The sequence below is a fragment of the Anomaloglossus baeobatrachus genome, chromosome 4, assembly GCF_048569485.1.
Source record: "Anomaloglossus baeobatrachus isolate aAnoBae1 chromosome 4, aAnoBae1.hap1, whole genome shotgun sequence".
NCBI lineage: Eukaryota > Metazoa > Chordata > Amphibia > Anura > Aromobatidae > Anomaloglossus > Anomaloglossus baeobatrachus.
In genome coordinates, this window is record NC_134356.1 from 621,385,283 (window position 1) to 621,410,008 (window position 24,726).

General features: G+C 42.3%; 2 protein-coding genes across 2 annotated transcripts; both read right to left on the bottom strand.

The window, feature by feature from the left end:
• Window positions 1-365: 365 nt before the first annotated feature.
• Window positions 366-7,649, bottom strand: LOC142301921 (interleukin-1 beta-like). The gene is made up of 7 exons (XM_075342966.1): window positions 7,569-7,649; window positions 7,406-7,460; window positions 6,976-7,024; window positions 4,782-5,001; window positions 3,525-3,704; window positions 3,275-3,414; window positions 366-1,072 (listed from the first exon to the last, which is right to left on the bottom strand). The coding sequence occupies exons 2-7, from the start codon at window positions 7,453-7,455 to the stop codon at window positions 860-862; spliced, it is 852 nt and encodes a 283-aa protein (XP_075199081.1). The 5' UTR covers window positions 7,456-7,460; window positions 7,569-7,649; the 3' UTR covers window positions 366-859.
• Window positions 7,650-12,327: 4,678 nt separating this feature from the next.
• Window positions 12,328-17,804, bottom strand: LOC142301922 (interleukin-1 beta-like). The gene is made up of 7 exons (XM_075342967.1): window positions 17,725-17,804; window positions 17,562-17,616; window positions 17,140-17,188; window positions 15,918-16,137; window positions 15,080-15,259; window positions 14,832-14,971; window positions 12,328-12,974 (listed from the first exon to the last, which is right to left on the bottom strand). Exons 2-7 carry the CDS (start codon window positions 17,609-17,611, stop codon window positions 12,762-12,764), a joined length of 852 nt encoding a protein of 283 aa, XP_075199082.1. The 5' UTR covers window positions 17,612-17,616; window positions 17,725-17,804; the 3' UTR covers window positions 12,328-12,761.
• Window positions 17,805-24,726: the final 6,922 nt, after the last annotated feature.

The window sequence follows — 24,726 nt, forward strand, 5'->3', positions numbered from 1 at the left end:
ATTTATCCTCCATCACCAGCGCCGACGACAGAATGTATACGGCTGCGCCTGGTGACAGAAGTAGAGGTCGCAGGAGCAGGTCCAGAAAATGTAACTATTCCAGTAATGGTTCATAGTTAACCCAGACGTCATTATATTTCATTCAAAGTCATATGAATTCATTCAAAGTCCTCTGTACCACAACCGTGATATCTCACCTCACCTGTGCGTTGACATGTGGGTATGTTTTCTTATTGTGCCTTTTTTTTACTTTTTAATTTTACATTTTATTTAACAATTCAAATTTGAATTTGAATTTTCCAAAAAACACAAAGTGATTGTCTGTGATTTTACAAAAAATGTTTCTTTAATATAATATTTTCATATAACATTGAACATGATAATCTTATTTAATGTTCTGAAATTGCATAAAAACACAATTTTTTTCATAAAAAATTAAAAAAATATAATTTACAAGTTATAAGCAAAATACTAACCAGTAAAAAATTATATATATATATACATAATATAAAATAATAATATTAAATATAACTATACACAACATGAACTCTTCATGGACCTACTGATCTCTTCTCTGACCGAAAAATTAAACTTTATGAAAGTGTTTGTTATTACAACAGATTCTGTTACTTCACATGACGCTTTGTACATTTGCGCCAAGATCACGGTCTTTCTTTGTGACGAGCCACTAAGGGGCCGGGGTTTATGCTAAATTTGCATCCAAAAGTTCATCATATCCAGGATGTTGGTGGGTGGTATTTACAAGCGTCTCAAAACTCTTGACTGAAATGTTGGTATATACAGATAGAATGATAAAAGTATGTACACGGTACATATACACAAGTGGTTGGATCGCAAACTATAAATTTGGATTCATTATGAAATCTCGCAGGAAGATTTGATCGTTCTCCGGTATTAATTGCACTTGCTGCCTCTCTTGCTGAGATGTGCTGATGTAGTATCCAGGGAAGGCGGCCGATTCAAAGGAGTTGTACCTAGTGCTGTTCGTTTTTTTGTAGAAGATGAAGGGTAACAAGTCATCGTTCTGTTTTTGTTTAATGTCGTCCACTTCCTAAAGGAAAAACACAAAAAGAGAAATTTAGGGAATTCAAGGAATAAAACCCAATATATATACAAAAATAATTCAAGAGTTTCATAAAGGAAATCCCTATAATGAAGACCACTCTCGTACTCCTCATTACATATGTTGTTGTGGAAGGCACAGGACGTATAAAGCTGGCCATACACATTGGATGGTTCGGCCAATTGTTCATCGAGCAACACTCTGCCAACACTCCCATACAACGGCTCGTTCAGCCGAAAGCTCCTATGTTCTCTAGGAGAGTGTCACCACAGACATATCTAGCAACGGCATAACTTGGGAAGAAAATAAGGATCTTCAAATTAGGACATGCCGGATCTTAAACTCTCCCGACAATAAATTAAGACTCCCATTCACATTAGATTGTCAGCTGAACCCAATATCAGCAGGTTCGGACAAGATAAGTCTAATGTGTATGGGGCATTTAACTCCTTCGGCATTCATTCTCACCAATCTTAAGGTCATGTCACACACAACGACAGCGACGACGACGTCGCTGCTAAGTCACCATTTTCTGTGACGTAGCAGCGACCTCGCTAGCGATGTCATTGTGTGTGACATCCAGCAACAACCTGGCCCCTGCTGTGAGGTCGCCAGTTGTTGCTAAATGTCCTGGACCATTTTTTGATCATTGCTCTCCCGCTGTGAAGCACACATCGCTGTGTGTGACAGCGAGAGAGCGACAAACTGAATGTGCAGGGAGCAGGGAGACGGCTTCTGGCAGCCTGCGGTAAGCTGTAACCAAGGTAAACATTGGGTAACCAAGAAAAGTGCTTTGCTTGGTTACCCGATATTTACCTTGGTTACTAGCGTCCGCCGCTCTCAGGCTGCCAGTGCAGGCTCCCTGCACGCGTAGCCAGAGTACATATTGGGTAAACAAGCAAAGGTTTGCTTATTAACCCGATGTGTAGTCTCGCTACGAGTGCAGGGAGCCAGCGCTAAGCGGTGTGCGCTGGTAACCAAGATAAATATCTGGTAACCAGCGAAGCATTTTGCTTGGTTACCCGATATTTACCTTAGTTACCAAGCGCAGCATCGCTTCCACGCGTCGCTGCTGGCTGGGGCCTGGTCACTGGTCGCTGGTGAGATCTGTTTGACAGCTCACCAACGACCATGTAACGACGCAGCAGTGATCCTGATAATGTCAGATCGTCGTCGTGATCGCTGCTGCGTCGCTATGTGTGACCCTGCCTTTAGACCATCGAAGACATAACCAAACATCCAACACAAGAAGTCTAAACTAGAGATGAGCATGGTCCAGCAGTTGTACCTCTAACAGTTCGGACCCGGCCCGAACACTGAACCTCAGGATCGCTCATCTCTAGTCCAGACCTCCAGTCTAAACTAAGTGGGAAATTTTCTAAGACTGCCATTTTGCATGCCTGTCTTGAATTTAAATGCTGCCTGGAGTATGATATACCGAATTTATTAAGAGGTACATTTTTGAGCTATGTGTCATAAAATAAAATCTTCACAAATCTTAACTTGGTGTTGATACAATGCTAATTTCTATCATCCATTATAGTAAAGTTGCCATGCGGTGACAGGCAATGATTAGTAATAAGCAAATAGTAAGATATTCAAATGGGCGAATAGTAAGATATTCGGGTTCGGATTATTCGCACTGAATACCTAGTACTATTCCAGTATTCGTTTTAAATAACAAACCTAATGCAAGTTAAAGGGGAAACAGCCTTTTTCTTGCAAATCTTCAAGAAAAATGCTCGGGTTCTCCATTGACTTGCATTAGGTTTGTTATTCAGGACAAATACTGGAATAGTACTAGGTATTCGGTGTGAATAATCCGAACCCGAAAATCTGACTATTCGCCCATGACTCATGATCCCTTTTTGAGCAAGTGTCCGGACTGGGACAAAAAGCCACAAAAAGCCATTTTTCAACTTTAGACAATAGTTTTACCCCTGAAGTGTCCAGATTGTGGCTTAAGAATACCTGATACATTTATTATTAAAGGGTTATTTCCAAAAATGAATGTTATCCCCTATCCATAGGATATGTAATAATGTGGTGATCATTATGGGTCTGACCACTGAGCCCTCCACCAATCCCAAGAACAGGACTCAGAAATGCCCCTATTATACAGGAGCCATGACCAGGTATGACTTCATAACTTCATTTTCTCATAAACAATTAATGGAGTCAAGTACTCACCTTTAAGCACAGAATTGGATCTGCCGTCCCCTCTTCGGCAGTACAACTTAAATAAAGTTGGCGTCCTGCAATACCCAATGTGACTGGACGTTTCTGTGCATCAGGTTTTGCCGAAAAGTAGGTGCCCACATTTATTTTTGCTGCAAGAAAAGACAAAGTGTTAATATCACATAAGATTATTGGAGCAAATGTATTGTGAACTACATTTCTTTTTAGCATATAGAATTAATAGCTGTAAATTAAGTTTTACCTTCTTGCTGAATGTTCTGCCCTTGTAAAAACAAGGCTAGAAGATGGGCATTGCCTTGGAATTCTTGCAAAGTTAAGCATTTCTGTTTCTGGTCACGAATAACGTGCACTGTTGTGTTACTGTACAGAAATTGCGTGCTGACTGCTTCTTGTGTTTCAGCTGAATTGCAAGTGATGTCTTCTGTTATGTAAAAAAAAAGTATGTAAGTCAATTTTTCATTTTATCAGTAGCTCACACATGGATATATAGACGACATCTCTCTCAGATAAGAGTTTCAATTTGGCAGTAGAGAAACTGCAACATATTTTAATGATTGTAAATTAAATTTATAGGAATTCTTAATGTCATATAGCGCTAATTAGATTTATTTAGCTTATTATTCATTAGTAAGCTAATATTAAAAATATAGAATAAACAGTTATATAGAATGCAGTGAATAAAGTTTGACTCTTTTGGCAATATGTTGATTTTAGGAATAAGATTATTACATTTCTGCCTTAAGACTCTTATACATCTTAAAGGGGATCTGTCACTTGCCAAAAATATGTAATTTTTTTTATTACCTGGGGTAAATGCCACTATTCTCCTGAATCTGACAATGATCTTATTTTGTTCCTGTGCCTCTCCATTCCTGAGATATAGCCCTCTCGTTCCTGTATGTAAATATAGTCTTCTTAGGCTATGTGCGCACTCTGCGTTTTTGCGCGTTTTTGGGCTCAAAACTGCATGACTTTGTTTCCCCAGCAAAGTCTATGAGTTTTCATTTTTGCTGTCCGCACACAACTTTTTTTTAAGCTGCATTTTTGAGCTTAAAAAAAAATGGACATGTCAATTCTTTCCTGCGTTTTTCTGCGTTTTACCCCCATGCAATGCATTGGAAAACGCAGAGATCAAAAACGCAACAAAACGTAGCAAAAACGCACCAAAACGAGTTTTTTTGCTGCGGGTGCATTTTTATGTGTTTTTGTGCGTTTTTAGCGACCAAAAACGCACAAAAACGCAGCGTCAAAAAACGCTGTGTGCGCACATAGCCTTAGTCTTCAAGAAGACGTCCACAGAGAAGAGTTTCTGAATACACCCACTTAGCTAACAAGACTAGATTTATATACAGGGAAAAAAGGACCATATCTAAGGAAAGGCGAGGCACAGGAACAAAAGAAAAACAACTCCAGATTGTGGAGAACAGTGGCATTTCCATCGGGTTTTTTTTTAAAAAATACATTTTATTGATATTTAATTAATTGTGATTGATCTTACCATGAACAAGGATGTGATTCAACAGGTCATCATCATTGAAGAAACTCAACTTGTCGATTCCTTTTATTCCTTTCATCTTTTCCACGACTACTACAAGCATTACCACTTTCCTAAAGCTGGTCTTTGGTTTTTCTGGCTTTCTTATCTCTGGTTTTACTTTAGGAAGATAAGTTGACCAGCATTCCTCATGGTGTTTCCATTGTAAATGCTTCTTATTGTTCTGTAGAGCAAACATTACAAGTCAGTTTTTGGAATAATCCTTAAAGATGTGCTCACTTATTAACACACTATAGTTAGGGGTGCTTCACACACAGCGAGCTCACTGCCGAGATCGCTGCTGAGTCACGCTTTTTGTGACGCAGCAGTGACCTCATTAGCGATCTCGCTGTGTGTGACAATGAGCAGCGATCTGGCCCCTGCTGCGAGATCGCTGCTCGTTACACACAGCCCTGGTTCCTTTTCTTCAAAGGCGCTCTCCCACTGTGACACACAGATTGCTGTGTGTGACAGCGAGAGAGCGACAAATGAAGCGAGCAGGGAGCAGGAGCCGGCGTCTGGCAGCTGCGGTAAGCTGTAACCAAGATAAACATCGGGTAACCAAGGTGTTACCCGATATTTACCTTAGTTACCAGCCTCTGCAGCTCTCACGCTGCCTGTGCTGCCGGCTCCAGCTTTCTGCACATGTAGCTGCTGTACACATCGGGTTAATTAACCCGATGTGTACTGTAGCTAGGAGAGCAAGGAGCCAGCGCTCAGTGTGCGTGGCTCCCTGCTCCCTGCACACACAGCTAAGCGGTGTGCGCTGGTAACTAATGTAAACATCGGGTAACCATACCCGATGTTTACCTTAGTTACCAGTCTCCGCAGCTTCCAGACGGCGGCTCCGTGCAAGCGCAGCGTCGCTTGCACGTCGCTGCTGGCTGGGGGCTGTTCACTGGTCGCTGGTGAGATCTGCCTGTTTGACAGCTCACCAGCGACCATGTAGCGATGCAGCAGCGATCCTGACCAGGTCAGATCGCTGGTCGGATCGCTGCTGCATCGCTAAGTGTGAAGGTACCCTTACATCAGTGAAAAAAGACCTAGGTCCATCTAGTTCAACCTTCCTGCATTCTACAATTCTACATTTTGTCATTTATAACCGACAATGTTGTGTGTACTGAGGAAATCATCCCTTTTTTAAAAGTTGCTGCAATGTCAGCCATTACTACCTCTTGGGGTAGGGCATTCCACAATCTGGCTGCTCTAACTATAAAGAACTCTTTCCATTATGGCACTTAGAAGCACTTTTTAACTCTTGATTGAGCATTTGACACCGGTAAAATGAAAAATGTATGATGATAAATGCATAAATATAGTCTATTCAAGAGGTTCAGTTGACATTATGAAATGTTTCTACACGTGCATTACTCTCAATTTAATGTGAATGAACATATGCATTCTTCTAAATTACAATGGGGGACATTTTTCAGGACTTAAAACTAGGACATAAGAAAAATGAAGCTTCTTCTCCATGACAGCCAATCAGCTTGCAGATTTTATTTTCCAAAGGCAAATTAAGATATGAGAGCTTGAATCAGGTTAATTGCTGTAGGTAACAGCTCCATTTTTCCCAGGCACTAGTTTTGATAGATTTTTACTAATATGTTATGATTATGTGCTACTCTCATCTTCATATGGTTTAAGAATTTAAGTGGTTGGCCATTACATTTTTATTGATGGCCCGTTCCTATGATTGATGGGGATGCGACACCCTACACTGCCGCCGATCAGTCATTACCGGTGGCCAGAGGTTCTCAGATGCAGCCTTTACACAGCAGCTCCATGAAAACCATAATGGCCTCACCTGGGTACTACAGATCCACCCCCGATCAAATAACTCAGGGGCTATTGTATGGATAGGCTATAAATAATAAAAAAAAGTAGTGGCCAAGCCCTATAAGTAGATGAAGTCATCTAAAATTTCTACAAAAATACAAAATCCCTTTTTTAGAATCGAATAACACTTTTTCCATCCGGCCCCCACCAATCAAATATTGATAGCTCATTGTAAGGATAAGCAATCAATAAAATAAGTAATGGCCTGACATATAAAAATACAAAATCCCCATTTTTAGAATCAACTTTTCATTTGAAACACTTTTTACTAAATAAAAAAAAACTAATTTAACAAATTATAAAATTAAATGTAATTTACCTCCATAGTGATAGATACTTCATCAGTGTAAAAGTCTTCAACAAGCTCACTACAAGGAAAAGAAAAGATATTCAGGAGATAAGGCAATAAAACCCGGTGACGTAAGATGTCATTATTCTGTAGCCCGAAGCCTCGAAAATTCCTTTCGTACTCAGCTAATAAATCTCTATGTAAAATATGTGTTAGATATAAGATCTTTTAAATCTTTATTCCATTATCCTATACAAATGATGGATTTACTATATATATTTTTTTTAATAATTTTTTTATGTTTTTGTTTTTTTTACTTCTAGAAAAAAAAAATTGTATGTAACATTATGGGGAAATTCTCTCCTATAATTATTACGGCAGCTCTATATAAACATTTAACGACTGCGGATTTCTTGTACAAGACCCAACCTCCTTTAGGTAGATGAATATAAATTATTACCTGTATTCCATTGGGATTTCATTAAATTCGGGGACTTCTGCCATTGCCATTGTGTCTATCGGAATAAAATATACAACATAAATATACAGACAATGTATACAGACCTACACAAAAATTTCTAGACAATACATAAAACATGCATTAAGAGAAAACCATAAAATACCTTAAATAAAAACTATAGAAAATAGAAAGTCCTGGGAATGTCCTGCTCCCGGCAGTGGATATGTTATCTGTGTGAGCTCTCAGCTTTGTGATCAGTCTCCAGCCGGCGACTGCTTTTATAGACCGGGGACTGTTCTACATGTTACGCAACACAGGTTTTTCCTGTTTCTGTCTTCCTTTTTTTTTTTTTTTTAACTTTGTCGATGTGGTATTTATTCTACTCCCTTTTTTTTTTTTCAATAAAACTGGATTTTCAAGATTATCTAATATGTGCAAAATATTTCAATACACCGGTGGGGTTTCCGCAGTTTCGGGATTCTACCCTTCACAATAAAGCAGGAACAAGGAGAATAATAGACCGATATCTGATATGTAAGTTATTTATTGTGTGATACTGAGGAACAAAGGGACCAATATGGGGTGGAGGATTTTGCATTCAAGTTGGAGCACTTTGCTTACATGTTAGACCTTATCTGGAAATTTAAAGGGTTTTTCCAGTGGATTACGTTATTTTTAAAAGAATAACTATATATATATATATATATATATATATATATGTATATATATATATATATATTCATATATATATATTTATATGCATATACATATGTTTAAATGTTGTATGAGAATATAGAAAATGTAATAATGGTAAAAAAAAATTATGAAAATGCTGACCCTCATTAATCCTCAGGAACTCCTGTTCCGAAGCTTACCCGATTTCTGCTGGTCCTTACTTACAAGCTTCATCTCACAAGACTATAGGCACATTTATTATTTGCCATTTTCTTCCAGTGCGGTTTTTCATGCTTAAAAAGTTTAGTTTCTGTATTTCCGAAATCTCATACGCACGTTACTTATTTTTTTCTTTGCTCATTCTATCCATCAATGTATTTTTTTTCAAATCTGTAGCATGTCACTTCATTAAGCTGTTTCAAAGCATTTTTCATCCTGTCAAATGAATGCATAAAAAAAGTAAAAATGTGTTAAAAAATAAAACAAAATACCCTCATTGTGTGCTGTGTTTTTCCTGCATAAAGGCGTGTTTATAGTGCTGAAAAATCAGCTGCAAAAACTCAACACGTGGACATGTATGAACACGAGCTAAGCTTGTGTGTTTCGGCCCCTGAAGACACCAATCACACTTTCATAATATGATATGGCAATTTAATGTAAAATGAAGTATTCATGCATAGATTAAAGGGGTTGTCCTCTACTTTTATATTGATGGCCTATCCTTAGGATAGGTCATGAAAGTCTGATCGGCATCCTGCACCCCTGCCAATCAGCTGTTGTCGGTCCTGGCGGTAGCAGGCACCCGGAAATGCTCAGTTCCGGAGCTGCTCCATCCTCTGATAGCCGCCGTGGCCAGGTACTGAACATCCGCTCCTATTCTAATCAATATGAGGTAGATGTGCAGTACCCAGCCGCAGCCACTATCAGAAGACAGAGCAACTCCAGAACTGAGCATTTCCGGCTGCTTGCTGCCGCCGCCAGAACCAAGAACAGCTGCCGCCACCAGGACCAAGAGTAGCTGATCGTCAGGAGTGCTTGTAGAGACAGAAGGGTAGGAAGGAGTTAAACTGTGGGAATAGCCCACAAAGAGAGAAGCCAGTCTCTAGAAGAGGACAGCCTACATGTTAGGAGCACTTCTCACATAGCGAGATCGCTGCTGAGTCCCAGGTTTTTTGACGTACCAGTGACCTCATCAGCTATCTCGCTGTGTGTGACACTAAGCAGCGACCTGGCCCCTGCTGTGAAATCACTGATCGTTACACACTGTTCTGGTTCGTTTTTTGCTCGTTGGTCTCCCACTGTGCAGCACACATTGGCGTGTTTGACGGCGGGAGACAAATGAGCACCGACTATTTAAGCAGTGTACGCTGGTAACCAGGGTAAATATCGGGCAACTAAGCAAAGCACAAAGAGGCAAAGCAGGAAATGACAGGAAAACCTGAGCTAGACTGAACTATAACTGGCAACTCTAAGCAGTAAGCTGGGTGTTTTAGTAGGGTGTGTGCTATCCCTTTGGCCAAAGTAGGGAGATGATTACTCAAGACAAGTCCCAGCCACCTTAGTGTCTGTGGCTGGACAAAGACTACAACTCCCACAGCTTTTGGTCATATTGTATCTCCATCATCATCACTGCCAAGAGAATGATTATGTGAAGCCCTGGCCTATCAGGTCGTCACAGGGTATTGTGCAATCTGCCCTTCTGCACAGTATCGAATCCTCCTTGGTTACAGATCCTGGTCCTTTGGTGTTGCTAAGAGCTTAGCCAGTCAAAACCCTAGAAACACTTTACACCACGCCCACCAGACACACCATTGGGGGCCTGAAGGGAATAGGACGGCCAACTTGAAGGGTTGGTAGGGGAAAGTAAAAAGGTGAAAAGAGAACTGAAAAAGGAATGGAAGGAGTAGGAGGTGGAGTGGTGCCTCTCTGAGGGAGAGGTCACAGGTTGGAGCAGGGCTCCTCGCGTACTAGGTGGAAGACATTGGTCTGGGCCTGGTAGGAGCCGGAACCCCGGTCGCATGGGATCGTGTCAAGGGGCACGGATTGCCGAGGAGGTCAGCCGGCGGCCTTGAGCCATCTCAGGCACGACAGGGTACGTGGACCCTAGGCCGGGAAGTAGCTTCAAGTGTCCTGGTAATTTACCCGACGGGGGTGAAGCCTTCAACATTCATCCCTCACCCGCTCCAAAATCGGGGTACTAGCGCTACGATGGGATAGGACTTTCCCAGACACAGTCCACCAAATCTGAAGCGTGAACCCTGAGAGCAAGCTCTCTCCGTTAGCCATACGGGTGAGCGGGACTAGTTCCACACTACAGGGTCCAAACAATAAACAAGGTGCCAAAGAAAAGGCCACAGGCTAACAAGCAACACCAAGGGCACGGATCCAAGCGTGCTCCCTCCTTGCTACAGCGGTGCTCAGAATTCTGGTTTACAAGCTGTCGGTGACAGTATTCTTGGACTGAGTGAGTACGCAGAAACCCTTCCTTTTCCCAACGGCACCCCACTCCTGCACCACCAACACCGGGCCCCGGGGCACAAACCCCCTACCCACGGAGGGGTTAAACACCTTGCTGCCATACCATCGCCACCGGGCTCCCCCTTCCCCCAACAGCAGCGGTGGTACTCCTGTGCCGCCCCCGTGCCAGCAGCCGGTGCTGCTCTGATCCGGATCTACGGTATGGCTCGAGGGGTTCTCCGGACCCTGGGGTCACGCGGGCACTTCGAATAAAAAGGGACGTAATTGTACGGGGTTTGTTGTAAACTGTCTGTGACGCCACCCACGGTGTGTGGTGAGATGTAGCACCACCGCTGCGGTTATGGGATACCCGGGGGAGATGTGTTGGCAGCTGGATGTTAACCCCTCTGTGGGTAGGGATGGATGCCCTGGGGCCCAGTGTTGTGCAGGATTGCAGGGATCAGCACACTTACAGTTCGGTTGTTCTAGTGCTGGACGAAGCTGCGCTGATGTGAGGAGTCAGTAAACACACAGTTCTTTTGGTAAACCAACATGATGGTGGCTGGCCTCCGCAGACGAGTGTATCAAGTCCCACACCCGGGCTAGTAGTCAATGCCTTTCTCCTCTGCACTTTGTGTTGTTTTAAGATAGACTTCCTGGTGTGTAATGCGGGGAGTCTGCTCCCGGTCCTTTGGTTGGGAGCCATGCCCGTCAGACGCTGATCAGTGGGATCTACCGGGCCCTGGCGGATGCCCTATCCCTCTCAGGACCTGGAATCCTGCCCTCAATCGGTTAATTAGCTAGGCTGTTGGTCCTGGTCCTGGCTTCAGGGTCCAAGTATCCCCTCTGTGCACAGTTTCCGGGTCGGTTCTCTATTGTCGGGACCGGCGGGCTACAACCCTGTCCCGGTCCACCTCGGATCTCCGGCAGCCGTCTTCCAGTCTCCTGCTGGCACTGGCTACTGTCTGCCACCTAGCCAAGGTGTCAGGGCTCCGACCCTGATGCTTGTCAGCTTCACCTCTCCTCCACTCTGAACTTGACTCTAGACTTATCTAGACTTCACTCCAAAACTCAACTGAACTGTTTTACCACCCCGGGCTCTCCAGACCCCTAGGTGGGCGTTCTCCATCTGCCTGGTCTTGCCCACTGGTGTTTCTGTCCTTCCCTGGGGGGGTGACTAGGGTTTCAGGTCGGCTGTTTTAATCCTGTGTAGAAAAGGTGTTGTGTGGGGGCCTAACTGTGTGACTACCTGGTTTTGCCAGGGTGTCACACTCCACCTTACCACGCACCGTGGGTGGCGTAAAGGGGCATGTCCATGTGCACACCCTATGGGTATTCCCAGGGGGCCTGTACTTATAATGCGGCCCCCTCAAAAATAAACTGTCCTTCTAATGAAGCCCCCTCTCCTACTCCTTGTTTTGTATTTTGTTGTACAAAGCGCAGGCCCCGGGGACAGAGACGCCACCGCTGGGTGCCGAGAAGATGAGAGTGCCAGCGTCCATGCCGGGGGAGGAGGGCAGGACAGCGCAAGGATTTTTTAGGGGTATCACACTGCAGCTGGTGACAGAAAATGTGAATCCATTCCAGTAATGGTTCATATTTATTCCATATGTCATTATATTTCATTCAGTGATTGATTTATGGTTTATGATTTTCCAAAAACATAAACTCGTTAGCTGTGATTTTTATAAAAAAAAAACTTTCTTTAATACATTTTTATATACTGTCACATTGAAAATAATGATAATTTACAGTACATGTTAATTAATGTTGTTTTCATGCATACATCCTGAAATTGCATAAAAACAGCATTTTGAGCAAAATATAAACCAGTAAGAAATGATATATATATATATACATAATATAAAACAATAATATTAAATATAACTATACACAACATGAACTCTTCATGGAGCTACTGATCTCTTCTCTGACTGAGAAATTAAACTTTATGAAAGTGTTTGTTAATACAACAGATTCTGTTACTTCTGTTACTTTAATTTACGCTTTGTACATTTGCGCCAAGAGCACGGTCTTTCTTTGTGACGAGCCACTAAGGGGGTTTATGCAAAATTTGCATCCAAAAGTTTATCATATCCAGGATGTTGGTGGGTGGTATTTACAAGTGTCTCAAAACTCTGGACTGAAATGTTGGGATATACAGGTAAAAAAAATGATAAAAAATATGTACACGGTACATATACACAAGTGGTTGGAGCGCACACTACAAATTTGGATTCATTATGAAATCTCGCAGGAAGATTTGATCGTTCTCCGGCATTAATTGCACTTGCTGCCTCTCTTGCTGAGATGTGCTGATGTAGTATCCAGGGAAGGCGGCCGATTCAAAGGAGTTGTACCTAGTGCTGTTCGTTTTTTTGTAGAAGATGAAGGGTAACAAGTCATCGTTCTGTTTTTGTTTAATGTCATCCACTTCCTAAAGGAAAAATGTAAAAAGAGAAACTTAGGAAATTCAAGGAATAAAAATAGTCACTAAATATATAAAAAATGGTTCCGTAAAGGGAATGCTTATAATTAGGACCCCTCTCCTACTCCTTGTTATGCATTTTGTTGTACAAGGTGCAGGAAGTCAAACATATCAGATGGTTCAGCCGATTGTGCGTCCACACATAGGATTGGTCATTTGGTTGAGCGCTCCTGTGTTCTCAATGAGAGTGCCACCAACAGACATGACTAGAGGCGGTATATCTCAGAGAGCACAAAAAGATCAGCAGTTCAAATTCAGACATGCCGGATCCTTAACTCCCCGACAGTTAATTGTTTGAGGCTCCCATACACATTAGACAGTTGGCCGAATATATTGATTTTGAAAGTCTAGTCTAATGTGGATGGGGCGTTTTAGACCTTTGCCATTCTTTCTTACCAATCTTAAGGTACCGTCACACTAAGCAACATCGCTAGCAACATCGCTGCTGATGCACAACTTGCTAGCGATGTTGCTTAGTGTGACATCCAGCAACAACCCGGCCCCTGCTGTGAGGTCGTTTGTTGTTGCTGAATGTCCTGGGCCATTTTTTAGTTGTTGCTCCACCGCTGTGAAGCACACATCGCTGTGTGTGACAGCGACAGAGCAACAACTAAATGTGCAGGCAGCAGGAGCCGGCTTCTGCAGACGCTGGTAACCAATGTAAATATCGGGTAACCAAGAAGCCCTTACCTTGGTTACCCGATATTTACCTTCGTTACCAGCGTCCGCCGCTCTCGCTGTCAGTGCCAGCTCCCTGCTCTCTGCAAATATAGCTGCAGTACACATCGGGTAATTAACCCCATGTGTACTGTAGCTAGGAGAGCAGGGAGCCAGCGCTAAGCAGTGTGCGTGGCTCCCTGCTCTCTGCACATGTAGCTGCAGTACACATCGGGTAATTAACCTCATGTGTACTGTGGCTAGGTGTGCAGGGAGCCAGCGCTAAGCTGTGTGCGCTGGTAACCAAGGTAAATATCGGGTTGGTTACCCGATATTTACCTTAGTTACCAAGCGCAGCATGCTTCCACGTGTAACGACGCTCCAGCGATCCCTGCCAGGTCAGGTTGCTGGTGGGATCGCTGGAGCGTCGCTTATTGTGACATCTCACCAGCGACCTCCTAGCAACTTACCAGCGATCCCTATCAGGTTGTATCGTTGTTGGTATCGCTGGTAAGTTGTTTAGTGTGACTGGGCCTTTAGACCAGCACAGATATAACCAGACACCCAATCTGAGAAAGTCAGACATCCAATCTTACCTAAGTTTAGATTTTATGGATTTATATTTTGCATTCCAGTCTTGGACCTAAAGCCTTCTGCAGTAAGATGTGCCAAAATTTATTAAAAGGCATTTTTGGGCTATGGCCCATGTTCCATAAAATAAAAATATTTGACAATCCTGACCTGTTATTGAGGTCAGCTACAATCTATGCTAATTTCTGGCATACATTTTAGTAAAATTGTCGTATGGTGATAGGCCATGACCAAATTTTGAACAAGTTTCAGGGCTGGTGCAAAAGGACAAAAAAAACAGAAAAGACCACTTGTTACAAATGTTGTAACGTTAGACCCAAGTTTTTCCCTCCTAAGTGTCAAGTTTGAGGCTCCAGAATATCTGTCACAACTTATTTTTAAAAGGCTATTCCCATCAATGAATGTTATAACTTACAGGATAGATAATAATGTGCTGATCATGGTAGGTCTGACCACTGAACCCTCCACCAGTCCCAAGAACAGGACTCTGAGGTGCCCAACTATAATGGAGCCATGATTTGATTTTCTCATAGACAATGATAAGAGTCATGTACTCACCTTTAAACTCAAAATTGGATCTGTCATCCCCTCTTCAGTGGCGCAACACAAATAAAGTTGGCGTCCTGCAATACCCAACGTGACTGGACGTTTCTGTGGATCAGGTTTTGCTGAAAAGTAGGTGCCCACATTGATTTTTGCTGCAAGAGAAGACAAAGTTTTAATATCACTCAATATTATGGGTGCAAATATGTTGGGAAATATATATTTATTAGCATATAGAATAATATCTGTAAGTTAAGGCTTACCTTCTTGCTTAATGTTCTGCCCTTGTAAAAACAAGGCTAGAAGACGGGCATTGCCTTGGAATTCTTGCAGGGTTAAGGATTTCTGTTTCTGGTCACGAATTACGTGCACTGTTGTTTTATTGTACAGAAATTGAGTGCTGACTGCTTCCTGTGTTTCAATTGCATTGCAAGTGATGTCTTCTATTATAAACAGAAAAAAAAAAAAAATTATAATTTTCTCAATAACTTGTTCAAGGATATATTGACGACATCTTTCTCAGTTACAACTTGGTAGTGGAGATATTACAGTGTATTTTAATTATTGTGAACTAATTATATTGTAATTGTTAATTTCTTGCATATCAATAATTTACTTATTATATATTAATAAACTAACAATTAAGAAATAATTTAAACTATTACATAGGATGCAATGAATAAGGGTTAAAACTAATGTCATTTTTAAGAATAAGATTATCATTCTACCTTAGTAAAACATATATTAAAGAGAATTAGTCACTTGCCATAAAAATGTATTTTTTTTCGTCTCAGCTTATATAAATGCTGCCTTTCTCTTAAATCTAATGATGTTTTTCTTTTGTTTCTGTGCCTCTCCATTCCTTAGATATGGCCCTCTCTTCCCTGGATGTAAATTTAGTCTTGTTAACTAACTGGGTGTGGTCCTCAAGATGCCAACAGCAAAGAATTTCTCACCACACCCACTTGGCTAAGAAGATTTGATTTACATACCGGAAAGAAAGGACCATATCTCTGGAATGGAAAGGTACAGAGAAAAAAGAAACACATCCTCAGTTTCAAGGAAAAAGTGGCATTTACACCAAGTAAAATAAATTCTTACCATGAACAAGGATGTGATTCAACAGGTCATCATCGTTGAAGAAGCTCAACTTGTCGATTCCTTTTATCCCTTTCAGCTTTTCCACGACTACTACAAGCATTACTACTTTCCTAAAGCTGGTCTTTGGTTTTTCTGGTTTCCTTATCTCGGGCTTTATTTTAGGAAGATAGGTTGACCAACATTCCTCATGGTGTTTCCAATGTAAATGCTTCTTATTGTTCTGTAGAGCAAACATTACAGGTCTATTATTGGAAAAGTCCATAAAGATCCACAGTTTTATTAATACACTATAAAGTGAGAAGTACTCTTGTCGCTTGTACACTTGAAAACTGATTAATAGATATAGGCATTTTTCAGAACATAGTACATGAGAAAAGGTTGTCCATAGAAGACAATCAGATGGAGATTTTATTTTCCAAAGGGAAATTAAATTATGAGCTCTCGAATCTGATTAATTGATTTCGGTAACGCCACCAATTTTTCCCATGCTTGACTTCATAATCTTAAAAAATGTAATCAGTGGGACACCCGACACCCTCACAGATTTGATTTGAAATTATTTTAGCTGGATGTGCCAATATTTTTTCCTTCTATTCAAGATATAGTCCACCTGGCGGACTTCATATCATTGCACTCCCTGGATGTGTGGTCACCTTTTCCATTGGGCGTGTCAAGCTTTCCTTCACCCTGTTTGTTGCTGCACCCTCACCGATTGGCAACTTTGACCGGAAGATCTCGGAGGCCACCGAAAAATAGCAGCTCTATCAAAACTATAGTGGCCATAGCAGGGTACTGCATATCCACCCCCTATTAATTTGATTATGGGGTTTATCTCCAGTTCCAGGCCACGGCCGGTGTGGATATTCCTTCAGCATCCCAGAAATTCCATCCAGCCTCTGGTGTTGCACCCCCACCGATCACACATTGATGGCCCATTCTAAGGATAAGCCATCAATAACAAAAATAATATATAACCCCCTAAAAATACAAAATCCCTTTTTTAGAATCAAATTTTAATTTTTAACGCTTTTTCATACGGCCCCCACTGATGACATATTGATGGCTCATTGTAAGGATAAGCCATCAATACAAATGTAATGGCCCACCTCCATTAAAATACAACATCTCATTTTTAGAATCAACTTTTCATTTTAAACACCTTTTATTAAATGAAAATAAAAAATAATAATTTAACTGAAATATAAAATAAAATGTAATTTACCTCCATAGTGATAGATACTTCATCAGTATAAAAGTCTTCAACAAGCTCACTACAAGGAAAAGAAAAGATATTCAGGAGATAAGGCAATAAAACTCGGTGACGTAAGATGTAATTATTCTGTAGCCCGAAGCCTCGAAAATTCCTTTTCTACTTGGCTAATATATTTCTATGTAAAATGTGTGTTAGATAAAAGATCTTTGACATCTGTATTTCATCATCCTATGCAAATGATGGATTTACTGTATATATATATATATATATTTAGAATTTTTTTATGTTTTTTTTTTTACATTTTTACTTATAGAAAACATTGTTTGTAACATTATGGTGAAATTCTCTCCTATAATTATAACTGCAGCCCCCTGAGTTTTCTGTATAAATAAGACCCAACCTCATTTAGGTAGATGAATATAAATTATTACCTGTATTCCATTGGGATTTCATTAAATTCGGGAACTTCTGCCATTGCCATTGTGTCTATAGGAATCAAATATATGACATAAATATACAGACAATGTATACAGACCTACACCACAACATCTAGACAATACATAAAACACTTATTAAGAGAAAATTATAAAATACCTTAAATAAAAGCTATAGAAAATAGAAAGTCCTGGGAATGTCCTGCTCCTGGCAGTGGGATGTTATCTGTCTGAGGTCTCAGCTTTGTAATCAGTCTTCAGCCGGCGGCTGCTTTTATAGACCAGTGACTGTTCTACATATTACGCAACAAAGGTTTTTTTCTTTCTGGCTTCCTCTTTTTTTTCTTCTTTTGTCAGCGTGTTGTTTATTCTTCTCCCTTCCATTTAAAAAAGTCTATATTCAATAGGCCAGTGGGGTTTCTTGACTTTCGGGATTCTACCCTTCACAATAAAGCAGGAACAATGAGAATAATAGACTGATATCTGATATGTAATTTAACAACAAAAAAAAAGAGACAGCTGCACTCTGAAATGCTAAACCATGAATACCATGAATGTAAGAATACAGCATTACTTCTAAATGAAATCTAAGAAATATTGAGAATCTTAGCATACAAAAATGGCCATTTCTATATTTGCCCAGTCGCCACATCACGGCATATCTCGTATACTGGGTACCTACTCTGAACTGAAGCCTCTTTCTGGGTTTAAAAACCTCCTATGACAAGCTTCAGTTTAGAGTAGGTCCCCAGTAATGAGATATGCTGTGACATAGCTACTGGGCAGATATAAAAATGGCCATTTTTCTATGATAAATACCTTAATATTTTCTTAGATTTCCTTTAGCATTAATGCATATATATATTCTTACATTCATGTTTTACATGCTTTATCATTTCAGAGTGCAGCTGTCTCTTTTTTTTTGTAATTTTATGTCATGTTCAGTTATGCACATGTTCACATTGCAGTTTTGGGAGTGCCGTCAGGTTTTTGACTATATTTTGATATGTAATTTAGTTATTGTTATTGTGGTTTTAGTATTTTGTATTGGTAAAAGGAAAAAAGAAAAATTCTACAAATCTTCTGTTCATTATTCCAGTATTCTAATTTGTTAAAAATAATCCAATAATGGATTCATCTAAGAATTCCAGTAATCCTCCGTTAGAACGGATCCTGCAGAGATCAGTTGGCAAAAAAGTTCTGCAAACACAACTTTTTTGTCCGTTGTTAAAAAACTGATTTCTGCCGGATCTGTTTTTTTTTTTTACTTTTTATTTTTAACATTGGAGTCTATGGAGACCGGATGCGTTAACAGATTGCAATTTAGCCTCCCTTTTTCTTACAGGATCTGTTTCAAATGGAAGATATATAGTAATCTATAATGGATCCCTTCTCCATAGACTCCAATGTTTAAAAAAACCCCAAAAAAACCAGATCCCGCAGAAATCAATTATTTAACAATGGACAAAAAAGTTACATGAATGTATGTATACAGTGTGTATGGTACTGTATATGTGTAAATTCCAAATAGTTTATGTAGCATCAAAAAACTTTTACTGGGACTTCCAGGAAACTTTCCTCCAGTGTATAACTCTCTGTGTCATTAGCATCATGACGCCTGAAGAAAGAAGGGAAGAGCAGTGGGTGAGTAATCAGCTTACAATCGGATGTTATTGCCCGAGGCGGTGGACGTGCATTCCTTAGTTCAGCGCTTCAAGGAGGACACGAGGACATAACTTTATGGCACCAATTTATATGGAGCACTATATACTATTATTTATAGCAAAACTTGATATGGAGCACAATAAATGGTCACCAATTATATGGGGCCACTAAGTACCGTACATGGAAAAATTTTATATGGGACATTATATTTTCCTATGGCAATATATTCTGAGTATGGTGCTATTGTGGGGTAATTCCTGCATGATGCTATTTGCTGTGTGGCACTACTATGGAGGAACTATCTGTAATGCACTGTTTCCTGTGAGGCAGCCTTTTATATACAGTATTGAGGGCAGAGCAGACAAATTATTATTTGTCGAATGGCATTATTAAAGGGGATGCAGGATTGGAGTGTTAGCCCTAAGACACACGGCATGAAAATCGGAGCGAGTGGAATGCAATGTTTTATCGCATTCCACTCGGACCAATATTAGCCTATGTACCAGCACACATGAGCGATTATTTATTCAGCCCTAATAGGACCAAGAAAACAATCGCAGCATGCTGCAGGTGTAATGCGATCCTTGTTTCTCTCACACCCATTCAAGTCTATGTGGGACGAGAGAAAAGTCGCACTGCACTTGCAGTACACCGGTGTACCACGAGTGTAGGGCGAGAATGGCAATAGCCGGCAACGGAGGAGAGAGGGAGATAAATCCCTCCTTCCCCTCTGCAGCGCCTGCCCGACCCTCCGCAGCGCCTGCCCGCCCCTCCTCAGAGCCGGCCCGCCCCTCCTCAGAGCCGGCCCGCCCCTCGGATCTGAGGTCCGATCGTATGATCAGACCTCAGTCGCAGTGACACTCCCATGACACTCAGCTCCTGCTGTGCTGCCAGCATGAGCCGAGTGTCATGCGAGGATTGCAGTAGATCCCCGTGTGGCCCCGGCCTAAAGATGACTCTGGGATAGCAGGGAATCGAGGATCATAAACTGTCCCTCATGCTAGGGCGCCCTATGTTATCCTTATTCTTAGAAACACCCCTAATGGTGAGGATGCCTGAGTCTCCTTCCTGGCCCTGCTACTGACCAGTGATGATCTGATTCCCCATTCCCCAGGGAGGGACGGGACAGGAGTGTAACGAAAGTCACAGATAAAGACAGACAAGGGAAAACTAAAACTCTGTTGTCACACAGCACGCACACACGTAGGAAAAAACAATAAGGCTATTTGCGCATGCTGCATTTTTTGCCACGTTTTTGCACTTTTTTTGGTGCAGTTTTGCTCTCAAAACTGGATGAATTTCCTTCCCCAGCAAAGTCTATGAGATTTTATTTTTGCTGTCTGCATATTGCAGTTTTTTTTTTGCTGCGTCTTTGTGGTGACCACAAAGATGCTGCATGTGAATTATTTTAGCGTTTTTCACCCATTGAATGCATTGGACAAAAACGCAGCAAAAAAAAAAAAAACGCAGCAAAAAACGTGTAAAAACGCATGCGTTTTTTGATGAGTTTTTCCTGTAGGTGTGTTTTTGTGCTTTTTTTGGGGGCCAAAAATGCTGCATCTTTGTGGTCAGAAAAAAAACACAGCTTGCGCACCTAGCCTTAGAGTAGGACACGCAGGAAGGAAGCTAGAAACCAACAGGGGTAAACTTCCACAGCAGAACCATTCTAATAGCACAATTTTTACCAGAGAGTCTGGGACATCACACCAACCAACATAGATTAAACTGTAGCTGGCATGGGTTGAAGATTTCATCCAGCTTAAATAGAAGGGGGATAGATTGCACTCCCCAACACATGTGATCAAAGGACCCTAACAAGCAGACCAGCAGAGATTAACTCTTGCTAGCCTGCCAATGAATCAGAACACAGCAGATTGACGCCCGAGTCTATCTGTGTTAATCAGAGATACCAGAGAAACTATCGGGCAGAGTGTCAGAATCTGCAATATGAACAAAGCCCGCCGTCGCCATGACAGTCGGCGAAGTTTGTGCACAACTCTGTGTCACATGGGGTGTTGTGAAAAGGGTCAGGATTAGTGGTGAGCGGGCACTACCATTCTTGGGTGCTCGGTACTCGAATTGAGCAGAACGAAAGGGCTTGACTTGTGTGCCGAGTATAATGGAAGTCAATGGGGAAGATCTTCAGGATAAAATGCTCAAGTTTCTCTTTGACTTCCATTATGCTTGGTGTGTGACGCCCTGGCCTATCAGGTCGTCAAAGGGTATTATGCAACCTGCCCTTCTGCACAGTATCCAATCCTCCTTGGTTACGGATACCCGTTCTTTGGTCTTGCTAAGATCAGAGCCAGTCAAAAATCCTAGGAACACTTGCACCACACCCACCAGACACCATTGGGGGGCCTGAAGGGAATAGGGCCGCCCACTTGGGAGGTTGGTAGGGAAAAGTGAAAAAGTGTAGAGGGAGTGGTGTGTTGGAGGTGAAAGTGAAAGAAGGTCAGGAGCAGGGCTCCTTGAGATTACTAGGTGGCAGACGTTGGTCTGGGCCTGGTAGGAGCTGGAACCCCAGTCGCAGGGGATCGTGTCAAGGGGCAAGGATCTGCGGAGGAGGGCAGCCGGCGGCCTTGAGCCATCTCCGGGCAGGGGCCAGGGCATGACGGGGTACGTGGACCCTAGGCCGCGAAGTAGCTTCAAGCGTCTTGGTAATTTAACCGACGGGGGTGAAGTCTTCCAGATTCATCCCTCACCTGCTCCAAAATCGGGGTACTAGCGCAATGAGGGGATAGGAATTTTCCCAAAACACAGGCCATCAAATCCCAAGTGTGAACCCTGAGAGCAAGCTCACTCCGTTAGCCATACGGGTGAGCGAAACCCGACTAATTCCATACTACAGGGTCCAAACAGTGAAGAAGGTGCCACGGAAAAGGTTACAGGCTAACAAGCAACACCAAGGGCACGGATCCAAGCGTGCTCCTTCCTTGCTGCAGCGGTGCTCAGAATTCTGGTTTACAAGCTGTCAGTGTCAGTATTCTTAGACTGAGTGAGTACGAAAAACCTCTTTCCTTCCCGACGGCACCCCTTCGCTACCATCACCGGGCCCCAGGGCACAAACCCCCTACCCACGGAGGGGTTAAACACCTTGCTGCCATACCACCGCCAATGGGCGCCCCAACAGCAGCGGTGGTACTCCATCTTACCACGCACCGTGGGTGGCGTCACGAACTTCCAAATCCCCTGTACATATTCCCCCATTTTCACTATGAGTGTCCGCGCAACCCCACTCCCGGGTCCAGAGACCCCTCGAGCTACCGCGATTCCGAATCCGAGCGTCTCGGCCGCTGACACGGGGGCAGTACAGGTGCCCAGGTTCTACCCATTTGAGCATCCAACTGCTTATTACAAGTACCAAGCACCCAAACATGGTAGTGCCGCTCATTACTAGTTACGAGTACCAAGCACCCGAGCATGGCAGTGCCCGCACATCACTAGTCAGGATATGTTGGGATAATGTGGAGCCTAAAACATCTCTGCATCAAAATCTTCAGAGACAAGTAATAGCTGAAAGAGATCTGGTGGTTTGGTTTAGTTAATGAAGAAGACTGGTAATGCAAACAGCAAAATTTAGAGAATTAGGGGCACTTTGCACACTACGACATCGCAGGTGCGATGTCGGTGGGGTCAAATTGAAAATGACGCACTTCCGGCATCGCATGCGACATCGTATTGTGTAAAGGCTCGATGATACGATTAACGAGCGCAAAAGCGTCGTAATCGTATCATCGGTGCAGCGTCGGCGTAATCCATGATTACGCTGACGCGACAGTCCGATGTTGTTCCTCGCTCCTACGGCAGCACACATCGCTGTGTGTGAAGCCGCAGGAGCGAGGAACATCTCCTACCGGCGTCACTGTGGCTTCCGTAGGATATGCGGAAGGAAGGAGATGGGCGGGATGTTTACATCCCACTCATCTCCGCTCCTCCTCTCCGATTGGCCGCCTGGCGTGTGACGTCGCTATGACGCCGCACCACCCGCCCCCTTAACAAGGAGGCGGGTCGCCGGCCAGAGCGACGGTCGCAGGGCAGGTGAGTGCATGTGAAGCTGCCGTAGCGATAATGTTCCCTACGGCAGCTATCACAAGGAAATCGCTGCTGCGACGGGGGCGGGTACTATCGCACTCGGCATCGCAGCATCGGCCTGCGATGTCGCAGCGTGCAAAGTACCCCTTAGTCACCTGTGAATCATTGGATCCAATGGGGGTTGTGCAGGTGATAACTTTTTTTAAAGAGCTAACTGGTATAAAAATAACAAAAGAAGTATAACTGACCCTTAATGGACCCCCGCAGCTAACCCGATCCCTACTGATCTTCACTTCCTTGTTCATCTTGATACATTGGAAATCGCTGGTTGAGGATAAGAACAAGAGCCCTGGGTGATAAGTGAGGAGGAGTCCAACTTCTTTTATATTACTTTATATCATTCATAGTCATTTTATATAATAATATTCCTCAACTGGACAAACCCCTGTAGTGAGTATATTGCCTTTGATTGCTCCTGATCAGCATTTTAATTAGTTTAGTCTGCAGTGTGGTGCTATTCTGCTGCCCACCTGTACGGTATTTCACTACTAGATGATAACTGTGTGCCATCCTTATTCATTTATAGTATGGGGGTATTATTAATAATCATAGGACTCAAATCAGCAAAGTGTTTATGCCAGAAAATGTACAATATGGTGGTAATATTTAGCAGCAGTATGGTTGTATTATTTAGTTAGAGAATGGTGGGTTTATTTAGTAATAGTATGGTAGTATTATTCATTTACAGAATGATTGAATTATTTAATTATAGAATGGTGGTATTATTTAGTAACAGTATGGCTGTATTATTTAGTTAGAGAATGGTGGTTATATATAATAATAGTATTATAGAATTAGAATCTGACAATCCGACTGTATTCTGCCACCAATAACATAAAATACATGAAAACTGTATTGTGCTCCACAATAGTATCCCCACTATATGTTTCCGTGAATATCCTCACAAGTGTGATCACCGATGATGATTTTATTGCTTTTGACATACTGTATAAGTTACCGGCAATGTGCAAAAACAGGCATTCTATAGAATACCTGGGCAATGTATACAATGCCGGAAATGGGTCGTCAAAGTATGAAATACATCAGATGTCCCTACATTTCCTAGTCATTCTATAGAATACATAAATGACAAACAGGCGGAGTGTAGAATACTACAGGGGTGGTCCGTCCAAAAGTAGGTGGACAGAGCAGGCAGCAGCAGATCTGTGAAAGTGGCTCACTTGCCCTTAGGCGGGCTTTGCACGTTACGACATCGCAAGCCGATGCTGCAATGTCGCACGCGATAGTCCCCGCCCCCGTCGCAGGTACAATATCTTGTGATAGCTGGCGTAGCGAAAATTATCGCTACGCCAGCTTCACATGTACTCACCTGCCCTGCGACCGTTGCTCTGGCCGGCGACCCGCCTCCTTCCTAAGGGGGTGGGTCGTGCGGCGTCATAGC